The sequence below is a fragment of the Zootoca vivipara genome, chromosome 5, assembly GCF_963506605.1.
Source record: "Zootoca vivipara chromosome 5, rZooViv1.1, whole genome shotgun sequence".
Classification (NCBI taxonomy): domain Eukaryota; kingdom Metazoa; phylum Chordata; class Lepidosauria; order Squamata; family Lacertidae; genus Zootoca; species Zootoca vivipara.
Window position 1 is genome coordinate 14,568,731 of NC_083280.1, and position 17,970 is coordinate 14,586,700.

Below are 17,970 nucleotides of genomic sequence, written 5' to 3' on the forward strand. Positions count from 1 at the left end.
ATGCAGGGCACAAGGAGAAGGGGACGACAGAGGACAAGATGGTTGGACAGTGTTCTTGAAGCTACGAACATGAGTTTGACCAAACTGCAGGAGGCAGTGCAAGACAGGAGTGCCTGGCGTGCTCTGGTCCATGGGGTCACGAAGAGTCGGACACGACTAAACGACTAAACAACAACAACAAGATGCCCAGACAACTTTGCTGTTGTGAGGCATACGAACAAGCAAACTGTATAAAGCCGCACCCTGCATTTTATCAACTGCATATTACAGGGGAAGGAGGCAAAACTGGGCACAGGGTGGCTGGATCATGGAGCATCATCCCAGGGATTGTACGCATTTCATCTTGGGCATGTACAAGATATGTATGTCCCAAAAGGCTTTTAGCAGTTAAAGCAATGTTTGGGGCAAGCCCTCCTTATCAATACAAGTTGCTTTTCGGTCATTTATCTTACACACAGCGACCAACAATCAGACCTGACTTTCTGCAGGGGTAGTGGAAAACTCCTTAGACATGGCATTTATTACAGATGGGATATGAGTTGTCAAAAGCTGACTCAGGGTTTTCCTGTCAGATGGAAGGGCGATTGTTGTCCTGTGAGGGTAATCATGCATTGGCAGAGCTTGGAACAAAATCTCTGTCCGTTCATGTGCAATGCTGCAATGAGAGCCAGCCACAAGTTATACCAGACAGCATGACCTATGGGGGACTCAAAAAAGGAGGGTTAAATAATTCCCCCAACCCCAGGTCCCATTCACTGCCGTATGTATTTGTCAGATAATGTTGCAATGAAATGATCAGTAATCTGCATTTGCAAACCACACATAATTGCCATAATGACAAACAGGGAGTAAATGTGCACTTGACACACACAATACATGTATCATAGCAGGCATTATTCATTTTTTAGATAGCAATTGATGAATTACTCCTTCCACCCAAAGAGTTGCAGGTGAGTAGAGTTGCCCTCCTATGTACACAAGACAGGTAGGAAAACAATGTAAAAAAGTTTCTCTCGGGTGCATTTACTGGTATCATTATTAAGATTGCTACTGAGATTTCACCAATACAGGCTAATGAAACACAGGGAAGCTATGACTCAGTGAATATGAATCACTAAGTGGGAGAAAATATGAATCTGCATAAATGCCTGGCACGGGGTGTTCAGATTTAGGTGGCAGAAAAAGCCAATAGGGATTTTGCAACAACCTTTGTAAATAACAAACCACTTTTCAACAATTTAGGGAGCAAGTAGTCAATATTTTAAATTTTAACAGTGAAGTGCTATGACGTGCCACCTGTTGCTTAAGCCCTGGATTTAAAAGCTACAGTCTCTTTGGGGGGGGGGGATGGCCACCTTCTCTTATCAGCTTCCTTTTTTCAACACCGCAGAGATTCAGATTTGCTTCGGTGTAAAGAACTCTATCGGCTGAACAGGAGATGCAACAGAACGTTGTGGCATGGAGTTCTGGTTCCAAGCTACTAGGTGCATGTCAATATTATAAGTATATTGAATCTGGCCTGGTAGCAAACAGGCAGCCAGTGATTGAACAAAGGTGTTCCCAACAGGCTGTACCACACAACAGCTGTGCCACTGCATTCTGCACCAGCCACAACTTCCACGACAGCCCCAGCTTTGAGGTCATCTGTGAATGGATCACTGTGGCCAGACTCTCCGAGCCCTGGGAGAGGAGATTGCAGCCACCATTCTTCTCCAGTTCATAGAATCATAGAGTTGGAAGAGACCACAAGGGCCATCCAGTCCAACCCCCTGCCAAGCAGGAAACACCATCAAAGCATTATTGACATATGCCTGTCAAGCCTCTGCTTAAAGACCTCCAAAGAAGGAGACTCCACCACACTCCTTGGTAGCAAATTCCACTGCCAAACAGTTCTTACTGTCAGGAAGTTCTTCCTAATGTTTAGGTGGAATCTTCTTTCTTGAGGTTTGAATCCATTGCTCCGTGTCCGCTTCTCTGTAGCAGCAGAAAACAACCTTTCTCCCTCCTCTATATGACATCCTTTTATATATTTGAACATTGCTATCATATCACCCCTTAACCTTCTCTTCTCCAGGGTAAACATACCCAGCTCCCTAAGCCGTTCCTCATAAGGCATCGTTTCCAGGCCTTTGGCCATTTTGGTTGCCCTCCTCTGGACACGTTCCAGCTTGTCAGTTGTTCTGCTGTTGTGCTAAACCATGGTTTGGCTTAGCCCACCGTTCGAGCACAGGCTTGTGGTTCCTGGGCTCTCTCAGACAAACCTTTATAACTCATGGTTAGTCTAGAGAAAGTTAAACCACAAATCCAGGTTTGGAAGACCAGTGAACCTATCAGGGAAGAGCAAAGAGACTGTGATCTCCTCTGCCCTCCTCTTTGGGGGTCGTTGCGCCTTAGGGCAACACTAACACATACTGCCCATGCTTTGGTGCTCAGCCAGCCCTTGTGATCTGCGCTCCATCATGGCTCAATCGTGTGGGATTTCTGTTGTGCTGACCAGCACGATCACCATATTACTGATTGTGCTAGACCATTTTTGCACCATTCCTCATCACCCCCTGCCCTCCACTCCTGCTTTGTTGGAGCTTTGGCGATAGAAAAGGTCACCTGCTGTCTTGCACGACTCTTGCTTGGTTTTCGACCCCCATGTCGGCTGATAGGGGGAAAGGCATAGCTGAGAATGGCTACTAGGCTCAGGAAAAGTACAGCACCAAGCTTGTCTTCTTCATTCGGTCTGTTTACGTCTGAAATCGTGCCTGCCAACTGCACCGCCACACGCCCTCGCTGTCGCACGCTAAAAGCATGATCATCAGGCAATTACAGCAACAAAACAAACCTTGCAGCGCCATCTGCATGCATGGGAAAGTGCCAAAACCCCATCCACTTCTACGCAAATTTGCCAAGAGAGCTCCCCGCCCCTCTGCAACCACCAGGGGGGCTTGTTTCCTTTAAAGCTAGTCCTCTTTGTTTTTGTGCCGCAGGCAGGTGCAAAGTGAGAAAGAGGCAGGTGATCGCCCTTCCTCCCCTCACCCATGTGCCATTGCTTTGTGTCATCTCAGGACAACTGCTTTGCAAGTAGCTTGCATCCATTTGGAAAAGCAAACAGGGTCAATTTGCTTTGCTCACTCCCCCCCCCTTCAATGCACCCTATGTCTGTATTATGCAACAAGTTTGCAATGATTGTGCCTGAAATTATATAAAATTGAATCCCTATAGAATCTGCAGCTCCGTGTCAGAACATCTGCTTTTCATGCACAGGGTCCACGACTCAACCCTGGCACCTCCAGTTAGCACAGGGACAGAGTTCTGGCTTAAACCCTGGAGCGACACTACCAGTCAGAGCAGACAATATTGAGATAGGTCTGAAAGAAAGCAGCCTTAAAGACTAGAAGCATGCTCTCTCTTTCTGTACACACAAGATACCCAGCTCTTCATCCTGCACAAGCCCTGCATGGTGTGACTACCAACATCTTAATACAACCCCCCCCCCCCGTCCTAATTTCCACTGCAGAGAAATGTTGCATGACTTATTAACTTAACGCCTTTTAAAACTTTGCATATCAGCAGCGCTGTATAAAACTAATTCCTCTCATTTCTGACTTTTCCTCAAAGCAGCCAAACAAAGCAGAGGGAGAGATGTTTGCATTAAAGAGGCAAAAAACACACACATGACCACCAGCAGCAGAGGATCAGAGCTGGGATCAATACTGGCCATCACTCCTGGCGAAAGGATACACGTGGAGCCTACGCTCAATACCCAAGGCAAAAAATAACACTCGTAAAAACTAGAAAGGGGGCACTTATATAACAAAACGGTTCTTGAAGAGGAAGTGTTATTATCTCGCTCAGAGTTGCAGTTGATTGCCAGACAAACACCTATTCAAGAGAGATACGTCACTAACAATTGCAGCTCTGATCAATATCTTAAGACAGAATATCTTAATCAATGGGCAAGAGCAAGCTGGTACTGTAATCAAGATATGCACGTTCCTCTACCAAATTCAGATCTGCTTTTTTGACAAATAATGCCTCTCGTGACATTCCTTGAGGTATTTTGCAGCAAAACAGACAAGGGAGCCTCGTGGCTCTTTTAAAGACCGACAAAATAATTACGGCATGAGCGACAGGAAGGAAGAGCTGGTGTTGTGAGCTTCATGCAATCGGCCTTGGGAATGCTGTAACAGTTCAGTGATGTTAATTGTACTGTTTGCTGTTTATTGTGGTATTACTTCACATTTAAAGTGCTGTTGCCGTTTTTATATCCACGCTGCGAAGGCTAACAGCAAAATAACCCCAGCGATAAATGTGCTTGAGTGATCTGCAAACAAGACAGGGTGGCGGTGGAAGCAGGGAGAAGATGTACCGAAGCACCTCAGACTTCGGTACAGTACATCAAAGCTAAACACGATCCCTTGCTCGCAGCTTCTGCTTAAATAAGTAGTAAAAAAAAGAGCATGTGGCTGCATGCTTCCTATTTATTACACAGAAATTTTAGCTCATGGTCCGCTTTCTTACAGCTCGGCCTTTTCGTTACGCAGTTGCTCTGGGAGGCAGTCAAAAGTTTCGGTCCCTTTTAACTGGGAACAAGTGTTTTCAGTCTTTGCGTCTATTTTGCAGGAAGGCCTTTTTGCCTCTCCTCCATTCACACAAACTCGAGCACCGTCGCTCTAAGCACGGTGGCAAGTGTGCAAAGAAGCAAGTAACAGCCACTGAGGTGAAATCATCAGGCCTGCCACCCACCCCCGGGTTGTAAGCAGCGACACGCTCTGCCAATTTACCCAGAGAGAGCCTTGGCTGTAAACAGGTTCCCTCAAAAAAGCAGTGGCAAATGGAGAGCGCAAACGGAAAGCCTTTCCAGTGCTTGTACGATAAAATGTGTGGCTTCTATCCGTTTGGCGATGTACTGCCCAAACGCCCTCTCTCAACATTACCTCTGGATTGAGGGAATATTACATTTCCCAGCACTAAAAGGCACTATTATTTTGTGCATGGCTACCTTCTCCTCCTCTTTCACGAGAGCACATACATTGCTATGAATTTTGTGCTTCTGGACTGCCCTTATTTGTTAACAGCTCAAGCTGCCAACTTACGGTGGAATGTGAAAAATCCTGAAGAATCCATACCCATGGACTGTGCATTTTTAATGCTCCTTGTGTGTGCATGTTCTCTTGCCCTTGGATACCTTGCTCAATTTTCTTACTCTTTCTGGAAAACAATATAAAAAGCCTTGAACAACTTAGGATACCCTAAGGACCCCTTGAGTCCTTATATCCAAGCCCCCTCCTTCTACTGACCTTCCTACATTTTGTGAAATGCCTATGGAATCCTTGCCTAGGCAGGCATGGTATGGGCTGGTTTTCAAACACCCCTAAAAACCTATTTTTAACCTGATTTTTTAAACTACTCCTTCAAAGCTTTGCATTTAACCCGCCTCAGTCTTTCATGCCTCGGTTTTCAGCTGCTAATTTAGTATCTGTAGTGCTTCAAACTTCTGCTGGGGGTTATACCCTGTGAGGCTTTGGTGTTTTAGCAAATATTGTGCTTTTCATGTTATGTTTGGATGAATTTTATGATTTTAGCTATTTTGTGAGCTGCCTTGGGAGGGCTTGAAGAAGAAGAGGAGTTTGGATTTGATATCCCGCTTTATCACTACCTGAAGGAGTCTCAAAGTGGGTAACAAACTCCTTTCCCTTTCTCCCCCACAACACCCACCACCCTCTGTATATATATAGGGTCTGACACTTCTGTTTCTAGTGTATCTGAAGAAGTGTGCATGCACACGAAAGCTCATACCAAAATATAAACTTAGTTGGTCTTTAAGGTGCTACTGAAGGAATTTTCTTATTTTGTTCCCCCCCAACAGACACCCTGTGAGGTGAGTGGAGCTGAGAGACTTCAAAGAAATGTGACTAGCCCAAGGTCACCGAGATGCGAACCCGGTTCCCCAGATTACAAGTCTACCACTCTTAACCACTACACCACACTGGCTTGCCATGAGAGAGAAATGAATGACTGGGTATCTATCTGTCTGTAAGCAGTTATGGTAGGAAAATGCCCCTTTTTATTTATCTTGTATAGGACTATGTTCTGTTTTAATTGCTTTGAAAGGCATCACTTTTGACAGGCCAATCATTCCAACGCAGTAGTACAGGCTTGCGCAACAGCAGAGGCTGCCTACCGCTTTAGGCCAGTGCACCTATCTGAAATTTTGAGAAAATGCTGTGGGCGCCGGTCACAATATGGCTGCCATGGGGCTTAGGTATCAACACAAAATGGCCGCCCCGCCTGAAAGAGCAGAAAAGACAAAAACATAAAATGGTATGTGTGTTATGTTTCCCTTTTGAGTACCCGGTTTCAGACCAGGAGTAAGGGGGCAACCGTTTCAACGCTGGATGCTTGCCAAACTGTCTTGAGTCATATAAGGAAGAGATGTTGGAAGAATAATGATAAAGGGGCTAAAAATAAATATGAAAGTAAACATTATGAATATGATGTACAGGTGGTATATAACACCAGTGAAGTTAGCAAAAATGTACAAAACAGATAACAAATGTTGGAAATGTAAAGAAAAGGAGGGTACTTTTACCATATCTGGTGGGAATGTAAGAAAGTGAAGGACTTCTGGGAAATGATTTATAATGAATTGAAAAAAAATGTTGAAATATAAATTTGTTAAAAAACCAGAAGCCCTTCTATTGGGTATTGTGGGTACAGAAATTCATATGAATGATAAAAAATTGTTTTTATATGTGACAACTGCAGCAAGGATATTGTTAGCCCAAAGGTGGAAGTAAGAAGAAATGCCAACTAAAGAAGAGTGGCAAGAGAAATTGATGAAGTATGCTGGGATGGCGAGATTAACTGGGAAAATTCGGAACCAGCAGGACCAGACTTTCCTAAACTGTAACCAATTGACATCGCTTGTAGGGTTAAAAGAGGTTTTGTAAGGAGTAATATATAAAGTATTGTGAAAAGAATTAAGGATAGGTATTAAGATTTGAATTTATAGCAATAACTGTAGTAACAAAATGCATAATTAGAAAGGATTTTAGAAAACCATCAGTTGGGGTTGAAGGAAGTCTTAGGCTGTGATAGCCAAAGACTTTGAAATGATGTTTAAAAGGATGATATGCTGGAAAATAGGTGTAAAAACCAATAAAAATGTTTTTAAAAATATGAAAATAAGTCTTTATGTTAAAGGGTTGTGAGAATCCAAGAAGCAAAATGTAATTCTAGCATGTTTGAAATTTTTGAGGGGGGAACATTGCTTATCTACAAGAAATCCACGTAACACTGCCAATATTTCTTTTCTTTTCTTTTCAATGCCTGAAGGTGATGTAAACATTTCTCAGCTTTATTGCTCCAACATGGGTGTTATCCTTAGGCATTACATAATCTTAAAAATATACTTATATAGTATAATAATAATAATAATAATAATTTATTTTCAAGCAATTCACAGATCATCTTCTGAGTTTAGTGCTGCACCACTTTAAGAGCAAAGACATAAGATGTGTACTTTAGAAACTTGCTTTATAGAACAGCAACGTACAATGCCATCAGCCCGAAGGACTGCACACATAATGTCTGCAATCCAGGCTTGAGGGACCCAGCTAACCTGCATATATTATTTGTTACTCTCCCATTTGCATATCGTTGGTGTGAACCTGCTGGGGGCTAGGTCCACAGATGGTGATCACGCTGTGCTACTTCCGAGAAGACATTTGTATAATTTGCAGGGGGATATTAGGAGAGGCAGCCTGAAGGCGGTCATCAGTGAAAATGAACCTTGGAAAAAGAATCAATGGAAATGTTCCCCTTCAAATCTACCGAGCTTCCCCGTTATCTGAAACTGGCAATGAAAGGGTGAAGGCAAGCACAAACAACATTTTAAGACTAGTAAAGGAGGGTTAGAATAGTAAAGGAGCGCCTAGACTGCTCTGAAAACAACTTCCCCCCCGTCTTAGAACAATCTCTAGGGAAATAATGTTTCTGCCAGTAACCTGAGTGGTTCCAGTTGAATGGTGAAAACCCAGTTGAGGAGGGCACACAATTAACTAGTGCTTCTTTCCACCAATCCTCCAACCCTCCAACCCATTCCACCAATCCTCCAACCCATTGCAGCTGTTTTTCAAATAGTTTTGACCAGTGCTATTTTTCTAGAAAAAGAGGTGCCGGAACTTACCATGAACGCTTCCCCCTATCTCTTAGAATGGCAATGGCGCCACCTGAGAGGTGCCGGAACTGAATTCCGATGAGTTTCCCCTGAATAAAGCCCTGGTTTTCATTTTCCTAAGTGTGCAGGCATTCAGATTGTTCCTTTGGCTTTTTTGTTAACTTTTCCCTTGTGTGTTTTACAGACTGTTCCCCTCCCCACCCAATCTTTTCTTGCCCCTTTTTCTATTAACTGCTCACAAATAACATTGGGAAGGGCTCACCTTCGACTCTCATTTTGAGAAATATGTAATACTAGGAAAAAAGGGTAGGCATATATTCAAATACAGTACACTGAAATGCCTAATGTCTAATCTCAGTTCTATTGATAGTGTTACAAGCTTGGGGGATCAGGAAAATGCTGTGGACGTAACGTGTCTTGATTTGGTGAAGTCCCCCAGGATATTTTTTGGGGAAAGCTGATAAAATGTGGGCTGGGTGAGGTAACTGTTAGGTGGATTTGTAGCTGGAACCCAAAGGATGCTCACTAATAGTTCCTCATCTTCCTGGGGAAAAGTGACAAGTGGGGTGTCAGAGGGTTCTGTCCTGGGTCCGTCATTGTTCAGCATCTTTGTAAATGACTTGGATGAAGGAATTGAGGAGATGCTCATCCCATTTTCAGTTGACACCATAGTGGAAGGGGTAGTCAATGCCACAGAAGACAGAACTGGGATTCAAGATGACCTTAATAGATTGAAGAACTGGGCCCAAACTCACAAAATGAAATTCAATAGAGAGAAATGTAAGGTTCTATACTGAAGCAGGAAAAAGCAGCTACACAAATATAAGATAGGGGATTAATATCCTCATCCACGGGCAGGATATAATGAATAAGTCCAGTCAAAGGCGAATATGGGATTGCATCGCTCATCTCGCTCTCAGGCCGATGGAGCTTGTGTTTGTCCACAGACAGCTTTCCGGGTCATGTGGCCAGCAGGACTAAACCACTTCTGGTGCAATGGAACACCGTGACAGAGACCAGAGCGCAAGGAAACACTGTTCACCTTCCTGCCACAGCAGTACCTATTTATCTACTTGCACTGGTGTGCTTTCGAACTGCTAGGTTGGCAGGAGCTGAGACAGAGCAATGGGAGCTCATCCCGTCTTGGGGATTCAAACCGCCAACCTTGTGATCAGCAAGCCCAAGAGGCCACCCGCTTTTCTATTCTGAACATGACTTCACTTTTTAAAAAGATCATCCAATACTCCTATACAAGCCAAATGATTTAGAATAATATATGAACTATAAAAGAAACATAAGGAAATCTAGTATTGTCATATTGACTTTTGGGTAAAAATGCCCTCTTTCCCTACCTGTTTGTACTCAGACTCTCTTCCAACCAGGACCTGCAGAATGTAACTGATAGGATCTCCCTTCATGGGGGGTACAGCTTCCCAAGCAATTTCACAGGCGTTTCCTTCCAGCTGTCTCACTCGAGGGGCTAAAGGCAAGAGATATAGTAAATACAATTAATTCATTCCTCCCACCCATCCGACTTAAAATAAGTGAGAATAGAACATAGATCAGGCATCCCCAAACTTTGGCCGCTCAGATGTTTTGGACTACAATTCCCATCTTCCCCTGACCACTGGTCCTGTTAGCTAGGGATCATGGGAGTTGTAGACCAAAACATCTGGAGGGCCGCAGTTTGGGGATGCTTGACATAGATGGTATGGTGAAACAGACAACCAATGGATTGAAACACAGAATGTATCTGCAATGTTTCTTTCAATTTACAGTAACCCATGCATACCCAATCCTAATCCAAAATATTTTCTTATTAGAAAAGTAGAAAACGAATGGAGGAGATATATGGAGAGAAAGAGAGAGCCATGTGGAAGAATGTGGCTTTCCTTGTTGAAGATACCAGATATGGTTAAGCTGGGGTTGCCATACGTCCGGAATTTCCTGGACATATCCGGAATACTGCATTCGTCAGCAGCGTCCAGGTGGAAAGCGGCCAAATGTCCAGAAAAATCCGGACGTATGTCAGCCCATGTCAGCATCCTGTTCTCAGAGTGGCCAGCCAAATGTGTGGACCCAGCTTAAGAGCACTCTCCATTCCTGTGGTTTCCAGCAACTGGCATTCAGATAGCCTTTCCCCTCCTTTCAAGATTCTAATGGAATTGTTACACTCTTGGATGGGCACAGGGACTCTGCTGTTCTTTCTGTACCAAAGGCAAACAAAGCAAAGCTTCTGGAACTTGCCGATTTTAGACTGCAATTCAGATTCACAGCATGCAGTCTGGGCCCCGGAGGGAAGCATGATTTGTTATCAGCTCACACTGCACTGCCCTTAGCACAAGCTGATTGTTACTCTTGGGGGGGGGGGGAGAGAAATCCTCTTCCATCAAGGCAAAAGCCATTGCATGTCACTTAGGGCCCCATCAGCTACAGGAATCTGATTTCTCAATAAAGCAGAAAGCTTTCAAGCAGCTGACAACCGCACAGCCATGCTTCTGTCCCCATGGCGATCATCTATAACCATCTGCAGCAATGTTCTGGTTATCCCAAAGTTTTCCACCCCGAGGGGGTGGGGGAATACAAGAAATGTTTATTTTAAAAGGAATAAAAGGGTGAGGGGAGTGTGTGGTTGCTGGACAAAACACACCAAAAGGTCAATGGAAAGTAGGCAGAAACCTCAACTGCCATCATGGCAAATCCAAGTTATGCAAATAATTTATCAGCTGCTCAGTACTGCATGGTTGGCCTATATCTGCCCTGAAAGACAATGGAGTGTGCTGCCAGGGGTAAAGTCAAACCGCCACCCAACTCTGCGACTGCTGAGGCAGCAAAAACTCATAATTGCTGCCTCCAGCATTGTTTTTGCTGTGTTAGCAGCACCGAAGGGACCTCTCTGGGGTGCAAACCTGGGCAGTATGTATGGAGGTCCTGGGCTGCCCAGATGACAAGATTCCCCTCTGATGGGGTCCGAAGGAAAGCGGAGCACTACGTTTGGCTGCAGGAGTTGCCATCCAATGGCCTTAGGGACTCCACTCCAGATTTATGTAGGGTTTACTCCTTAGCTGTTCCTTCTCCTGAAGACGTCCCACAAGGCAGTGGGTACAGATTTTCCTTGGGGTTTACCCCTAAAGCCTTCCTCATGAATGGGTGTAACCACAACCCTCAGTGATGAAGTAAAAACAGACTAGCTGCAATGGCTCTGACTCCATGGCTTCTCAATACAGTTGTGCCTTGGTTGTCGAATGCCTCGGTACTCGGGGGTTTTGGCTCCCGGAAGTAAGTGTTCTGGTTTGCGAACGATTTTTGGAAGCCGAACGTCCAACGCGGCTTCCGCTTGAGTGCAGGAAGCTCCTGCAGCCAATCAGAAGGCGCGCCTTGGTTTAACCGTATCCGGGAGTCGAATGGACTCCCGGAAAGGATTAAGTTCGACAACCAAGGTAGGACTGTACTCGAGGCTGCAAACCACTGGAGGGGAGAGTGCTGTTGTACTCAGGTTCTGCTTGTGGGTTTCCCACAAACATTTCCATGCTCACTGCAGGTGTTAATGAGACCTGGGCGGATACGTTACACTTAATGGTCTAAAAGGAGGCTAAGAAAACAACTCATATTGATGAAGCTCTAAGGTAAAGGTAAAGGGACCCCTGACCATTAGGTCCAGTCGTGACCGACTCTGGGGTTGCGGCGCTCATCTCGCGTTATTGGCCGAGGGAGCCGGCGTACAGCTTCCAGGTCATGTGGCCAGTATGACAAAGCCGCTTCTGGCGAACCAGAGCAGCGCACGGAAACGCCGTTTACTTTCCTGCCGTAGCGGTACCTATTTATCTACTTGCACTTTGATGTGCTTTCGAACTGCTAGGTTGGCAATAGCTGGGACACATCGCGGGGATTCAAACCACCAACCTTCTGATTGGCAAGCCCTAGGCTCTGTGGTTTAACCCACAGCGCCACCCACGTCCCTTGATGAAGCTCTAGCTCAGGCATCCCCAAACTTCGGCCCTCCAGATGTTTTGGACTACAATTCCCATCATCCCTGACCACTGGTCCTCTTAGCTACGGATCATGGGAGTGGTGGGCCAAAACATCTGGAGGGCCATAGTTTTTTTTGGGGGGGGGGCTGCTCTAGCTGGTGTAAAATCAGGGTAGCTCCAGAACCTCTGTCTTACTCCCCTCTTTTATCAAATGGGGCAAACAATCATGTCCTCTCAACAGTGACTATGAAATCATAGTGTATGCTACAAGTGCTGTACAGGGTATTAATAATAATCTAAAGCGTCAGGTGGTTAGTTTACTTCCATAGCCACACAGCCCAAACCAGGAGGTGTGTCTCTTTTACCTTTGATGGCGGGCGGAATGGATTTGGTTGTGCTGAAGGTAAACACTTCGGAGAAAGGTCCTTCCCCAGCTTCGTTTACGGCTTGTATTCTGAAAGCGAAGCAGGTGAATTCCATCAGCCGTTGTACCTTGTAGGTGTGACTTGGTCCCCTATAGATTGGAATAAATCTAAAAAACACAAGGGGAGAGAGAAGACCAAGTTAGTTACTATTTACTGCTTCAGCGTGTTTCATTAACTCAATGTGCTCTTTACACACAGCTGTGAACTTTGGGTTTGGATCTAGCGATTGCTTGGACTGTCCGGACATCCACTGCTTTGATGTTCTGCACTCCTGATGATCAACAGCAGGAGCATAGCTTCATGTAGTAGTCGAATACTAATTATTTCTCGGAATATATCTGGATCCACAACATTAAAATGGTTGTAAAAGGGTTGGGCTCAAACATAATGCAGCTCAGTGGCCAAAAATGTTTCAGAATCAAGATGAAACTACTGCAAAGGACACTTACAATGGGGATTGAAAAGAGAGGTTGTAGAAAGTCGGGTACCCAGTGGGTCAGTTGCAGATGTAAAACTGACTTCCTGCAAATTTTGCAAGTCAGGCTTAGAGCACCCTGCTCCCCAGTTGCAAAGCAACCCTTTGTTTACCTCGTTATAGTAAACCATGGTTAAAGGCCAGCATCTGCTATGATGGTGACCGTGCTGACGCTAAGCAGTTTTCTTCTTAATTGGATGTCCAAACCCACTTCAAGCCCTGGTTTTGAATTCTGGTTAGTGTTCACCTTGGTTAACACCTTGGAAAACCATTCTCAGGCAAACAAAGGTGGAGCTTACACTGTAAGAGACATGAGAGGTGGAGGGAGCACTGATTTCTGACTTCGGCTTACGATTGGCAAAACCATGGTTTGCTGCAAGTTCTGCCGATGACCATGGTGCCACAAACATAAACCTTCTTCTTTCTTTCTTTTTTTTAAAAAAACCTTAAATACCCAGGAAGCACCAACTGCTTACTACTAATTCATTTCCATCAACAAGTGGCTGTGGAAGAAGCTACTGTGATTTCAAGGCAAATTTGGTTGTGCTAATCAGTCCTAACCTAGGTTTTTACTCCCTTGGTGTAAACTAGCTTGCCCAAAGTAAAAAGAGTATGTTTAGTAGGTAGCCCAGTGTCATCCTATGTCCCTGAGCACCCCATATGTCATCGATTAGCAGCGCACACCACTAGGCAGATAAAATATTTTTAAAAATATTATTTAGAAAATGTATATACTGCTTAACACTTCTGGCATAAAAGAAAACCCAAGCAGTTTACGGAAAATGGAAAGCTTATTGAATTGTCATGCTGTCCTTGCACAGGTGCCTTGCTAATCTTCTCTGCAGATCATGTGCACAATAAAGTAAGGGAGAACTGCCTAATCAACAATGGGCCCAGTTAGGACTACGTCTTTATTTTGGGTTGGATCCAGAGGACAGAGGAGTGGAAAGACACTAATGATATTCCATAAGCACTTCCAGAAGAGCTTGTGCAAGAGTTCATTTAGTGCCATAAGACGAAGGCTAGGTGTAGCATCTGTCCCCGTGCTACGTGTTTTTGTCATTATCTCTGGATTTAGCTTTTTCACTTTTCTCACGCAGGGCTCTAGTGTGAAGGGTCACTACGTCCTATAGCGAAAGAGGAATTCTGCATCAGTCTGTCCTTTACGCAGAAGGGTGCCTTTGGACCCAACTCGTAAGTTTTTCAATGTCAGGCTTTCAATATAGTTTCCAATATTGCTTTCATTCATTTATCTGTTTCAAGCAGACTCGTTTATGGTAACAGATACGTATTGTAACTCTTGACCTTCAATATTGTGCCCTGGTTTTGAGGTTCCAGAGACACCTGGCTGGTCATGGTTGAAAACATGAGACACTGGACCAGGCAAACCTCAGTCTATTCCAGCACCATCCATTATTATCATTTCTATGCATAATTATCACCTGCCTGATTCTTTTGGAGGCCAAGTTTTTAAACCTGGATGCAATGTCAGACATATGGCACTGGTCGAGAACAGCTAATCAACTCCAATTTTTAAATTTTCTAACTCACATTTATATTCCACCTTTACTGCAAGGGGCTCGAGGCACTGTACACAATTCTCTTCCCCGTCTCATTTAGTTCCTCCAACAAATCTGTGAGGTAGATTAGCCTGAGATGCAGTGGCTGGCCCAAGGGAATTCGAACTCGGGTCTCCCAGATTCTAGTCCAACACAACTACAGTGGTACCTCTACTTACGAATTTAATGCGTTCCGAACGCACATTTGTAAGTCGAAAAAATTCGTAAGTAGAAGCAACCCTATCTAAAAATTCGTAAGTAGAAAAAATCCTATCTAAACCGCATCCAAGATGGCGGGCGGAGCTCCATTTGTAAGTAGAGTTATTCGTATGTAGAGGTACCACTGTAACCACTATGCCACACTGGATCTCTAATATGCAAGACGGCGGCAGTCCAAACAGTCTGAAAGGAAATGGCTTCCCTCAGCGATGAGTTTTAAATAGAGGAAGAACAGCCCCAACGAGTAATCTCGATTATGCCTGGAAAACTCATGCTGTGATTAAACAGTAACAACAAAAAGTTCCATCTTTATTATGAACACTGAAGCTTCAAAAGGTAGCCGATCTCTTAGGTAAAGCTGTGCAATTCAGTTAAGGTCTGAAGCACGCAGTTTGCATTCCCTGACAATTTCTCCTTGTCACATCTCAAAGCAGAATGGCTGGCTGCTCCCTAGGCAAGAGAAATTAGATATGGGGTGGGGTGGGTGAGAGATGCACCTAATCAGGTGTGCTGAGTTCCTCCCAACATTGTGGGGGGGGGGAAGAGACCGTCACATGTGCATGACATCACTGATGCCCCTCTTCCATGCCCTTCCCTCGGCCACAAGTGAAGCTGAAACCACCAGCAGCTTCAGACAACTTGTGAAGACTTACCTTTCTGCCCAGGCCTTTCCCTGATCCACAAGACTGGGCCCTGTTTTATGTGTATGAACCCCCTGAATATGTTTTATTTGCTTTTACACCAATTTAGGTTGCATTTTTTGTTTAAATGATATATGGTTTTATATTGAACACCTGTCAGATATCTTATGCCACCATGATGGCTGAAGAAGCATCTTCCTTTGCCTGTTGTGGCTTGATTTCAAACCACACGGGCAAAGGCTCAGAGTTTTGCAGAGTTCTCCAAACCCTGCTCCCCTTTGCCTGGGGCAGCTTGAAATAAAACCAGACCAACAATGGCACAGGGGCTGTGACGTTACCTGTCCCGTTATATAGGACGCCAGGTGGCCATGGCATATAGGCTTGCTGTTGAGGGGCTCCCCGCTGCTGGTTTCTATATTGCTCAAGGCAGCTAAACAATTAAAAGAGAATCCATCAAAATGCAAACCGAACCGTACTAGCACCTGCGAGACTTCATGCCGCAAGGCTTCAGATTCCAAGTCCAGGGGTCCCTGATGCCAATTGCACTGCTCAGCATCACCTGCTTCTAAATAAAGCCAGGATGCAAACCAATAGCAGCAAAACTTTCAGGTACTTTGCTAAAACAAGAAAAGGCCATGAAGGTGTGTGTGTGTGGGGGGGGGGAGCCAAAAGAGCCCAAGCTTGACTTTGCAACGGGTTTGTCACCAACTGACGCTACATTTTAATGGGAGCTCAGGTTTTGAAAAGTCTAAATTAATAAAGCTCAGGGAGCAATGAACTGACGGAGGGGACGATCCTCAGAAAACTGCCCTCGTATCTTTTCTGCATTAACGAGAACCAGCCCTATTTGCTGGCATTCTAATATCAAAAAGAACATTAATGTACACACATACAGAACACGGTGTTCCTAGAAAGAAGGCTCAGGAGATGGCAAGCCTGCGATGCGGTTGTCAATATAAATTTATTCTCCGTAAGGATCTTCCAGGAAACTCTTTGCATGCCACTGCATTGAATTTCCTGTTGACGTTTTAAGACACTCCAGTCAAACTTGGGAATTATGAACAAAACCACAAACTCCCGTTCTGTACCCTTGGCTTTTGAACATCTATTCAGGATTCCCTCCTCCCTTTTTTTTATTTTCTATTTCGGAGAGAGATTTTCCTCTTCCCAACAACTTCATTCTAAAAGGTAAGCACCCTAAGCCTGCAAGCTTTAAACACCAGGTGAAATTCAGTGGCATAGATTTTTTTTAAAATGTGATGAGCGATGGCTCCACTCACTAGGTGCAAATTCAACCTCTCTCTCTCTTTTTGTACTCCAGGTGAAAAGACAGAGAAAGGGAAGCAAGAAGGAGAGAATTAATATCCCAATGAGCTAACCTGTTGACCTGAGGCTGTTTTCTCTGGGCATTTGAAAGGGAGGTTTACACACCTCACTAAGCAGCAATCGCTAATAGTTAAATGAGATGCGATTCACATCGCAGGGAAGTGCCAGTTTTAAGACAATAAATGCTTCACATCTCTCCTGCTCTTGAAAGAAATTAATGTCGAACCTGCAGCTAATTATGGGATTTCCCCCCCACCCCCACCCCATCTAATTCCATGCTTTAAAACCGCAGCAGATAATTTGCCAATGAACTGAAGAGCACAAAGTTTTGAGAAGTGCTTGAAGTAGGAAAAAAAGGGGCCAAATCATTAGATGATGTAATATAGGCAAACCCTTGACTTGCTGAACGCCCAGAAACCTTTAAATGAAGATGGTACACCGGCAGGCAAGGAAGTTGTTTTCCAGAGCCTCTTTGCAAGCAAACAATGTAGCAAGAGTTTTAACAAGTGCTAATTGCTTTAACAATGTAAACAACACAGTTTAAGAAAACCAAACCATTTCTACAGTGGCCAGGAGGTGTATATCTATCTCTCAATCTCGATCTCTCTATATAAAATTTATACCATGCCCATCTGGGATGCAGTATTTGTTTCCTGAGATTTACAGAACCAACAGAATTATTATTTTCCCACTTTAAAAACACTCCCGGGGGCTTACTTAAAATTATAGAAGTATTTTTTTAAAAAAATTCACCAGTACACAAACTGTGGGTATAATTGGCTAGGTTGCTGTAAGTTACTGTATATCCATCCACATTGCAGCAGATCCATTGAAATTAATAGACCCAAGTAAGCCAAGGACACTGCAGTGGGTCTAACTCTTCAGTAGAAATAACTCCAGCTACAAACCCATGATGTTAAAATCGGGTTGCTATATAGAACTGACGAAACAGTTGTCTGCAAACATGATTCTGGGTTGTAAAATGCCATCTGCCTTAGTTAAACCTACAGGACATTATTGCAACAGGAAGCAAATGACACTTTTAGATTACCTACGGAATTCATTGCCTGGTCCAGGTATAAAGATTTACTAGAAAGGAAAACACCTAAATGGATATCGCCTTTGGAGGCCAAGGCTCGTAAAAGGTTAAATACGGAGACCGGTTGGCCGAAATATAGAGA

The 17,970-nt window shown here is 44.2% G+C and overlaps 1 protein-coding gene across 2 annotated transcripts in view; it reads right to left on the reverse strand.

Annotated features, from left to right (window-relative positions):
* Positions 1-17,970, reverse strand: part of FNDC3B (fibronectin type III domain containing 3B) — a 258,472-nt gene that overhangs the window by 5,563 nt on the left and 234,939 nt on the right. For both annotated transcript variants that reach the window (XM_035132789.2, XM_060274365.1), the window contains exons 24-25: positions 12,510-12,676; positions 9,526-9,653 (exon numbers count right to left, since the gene is read on the reverse strand). In XM_035132789.2, the coding sequence (XP_034988680.1) occupies positions 9,526-9,653; positions 12,510-12,676 (295 nt within the window). The remainder of the gene's footprint in view (positions 1-9,525; positions 9,654-12,509; positions 12,677-17,970) is intronic.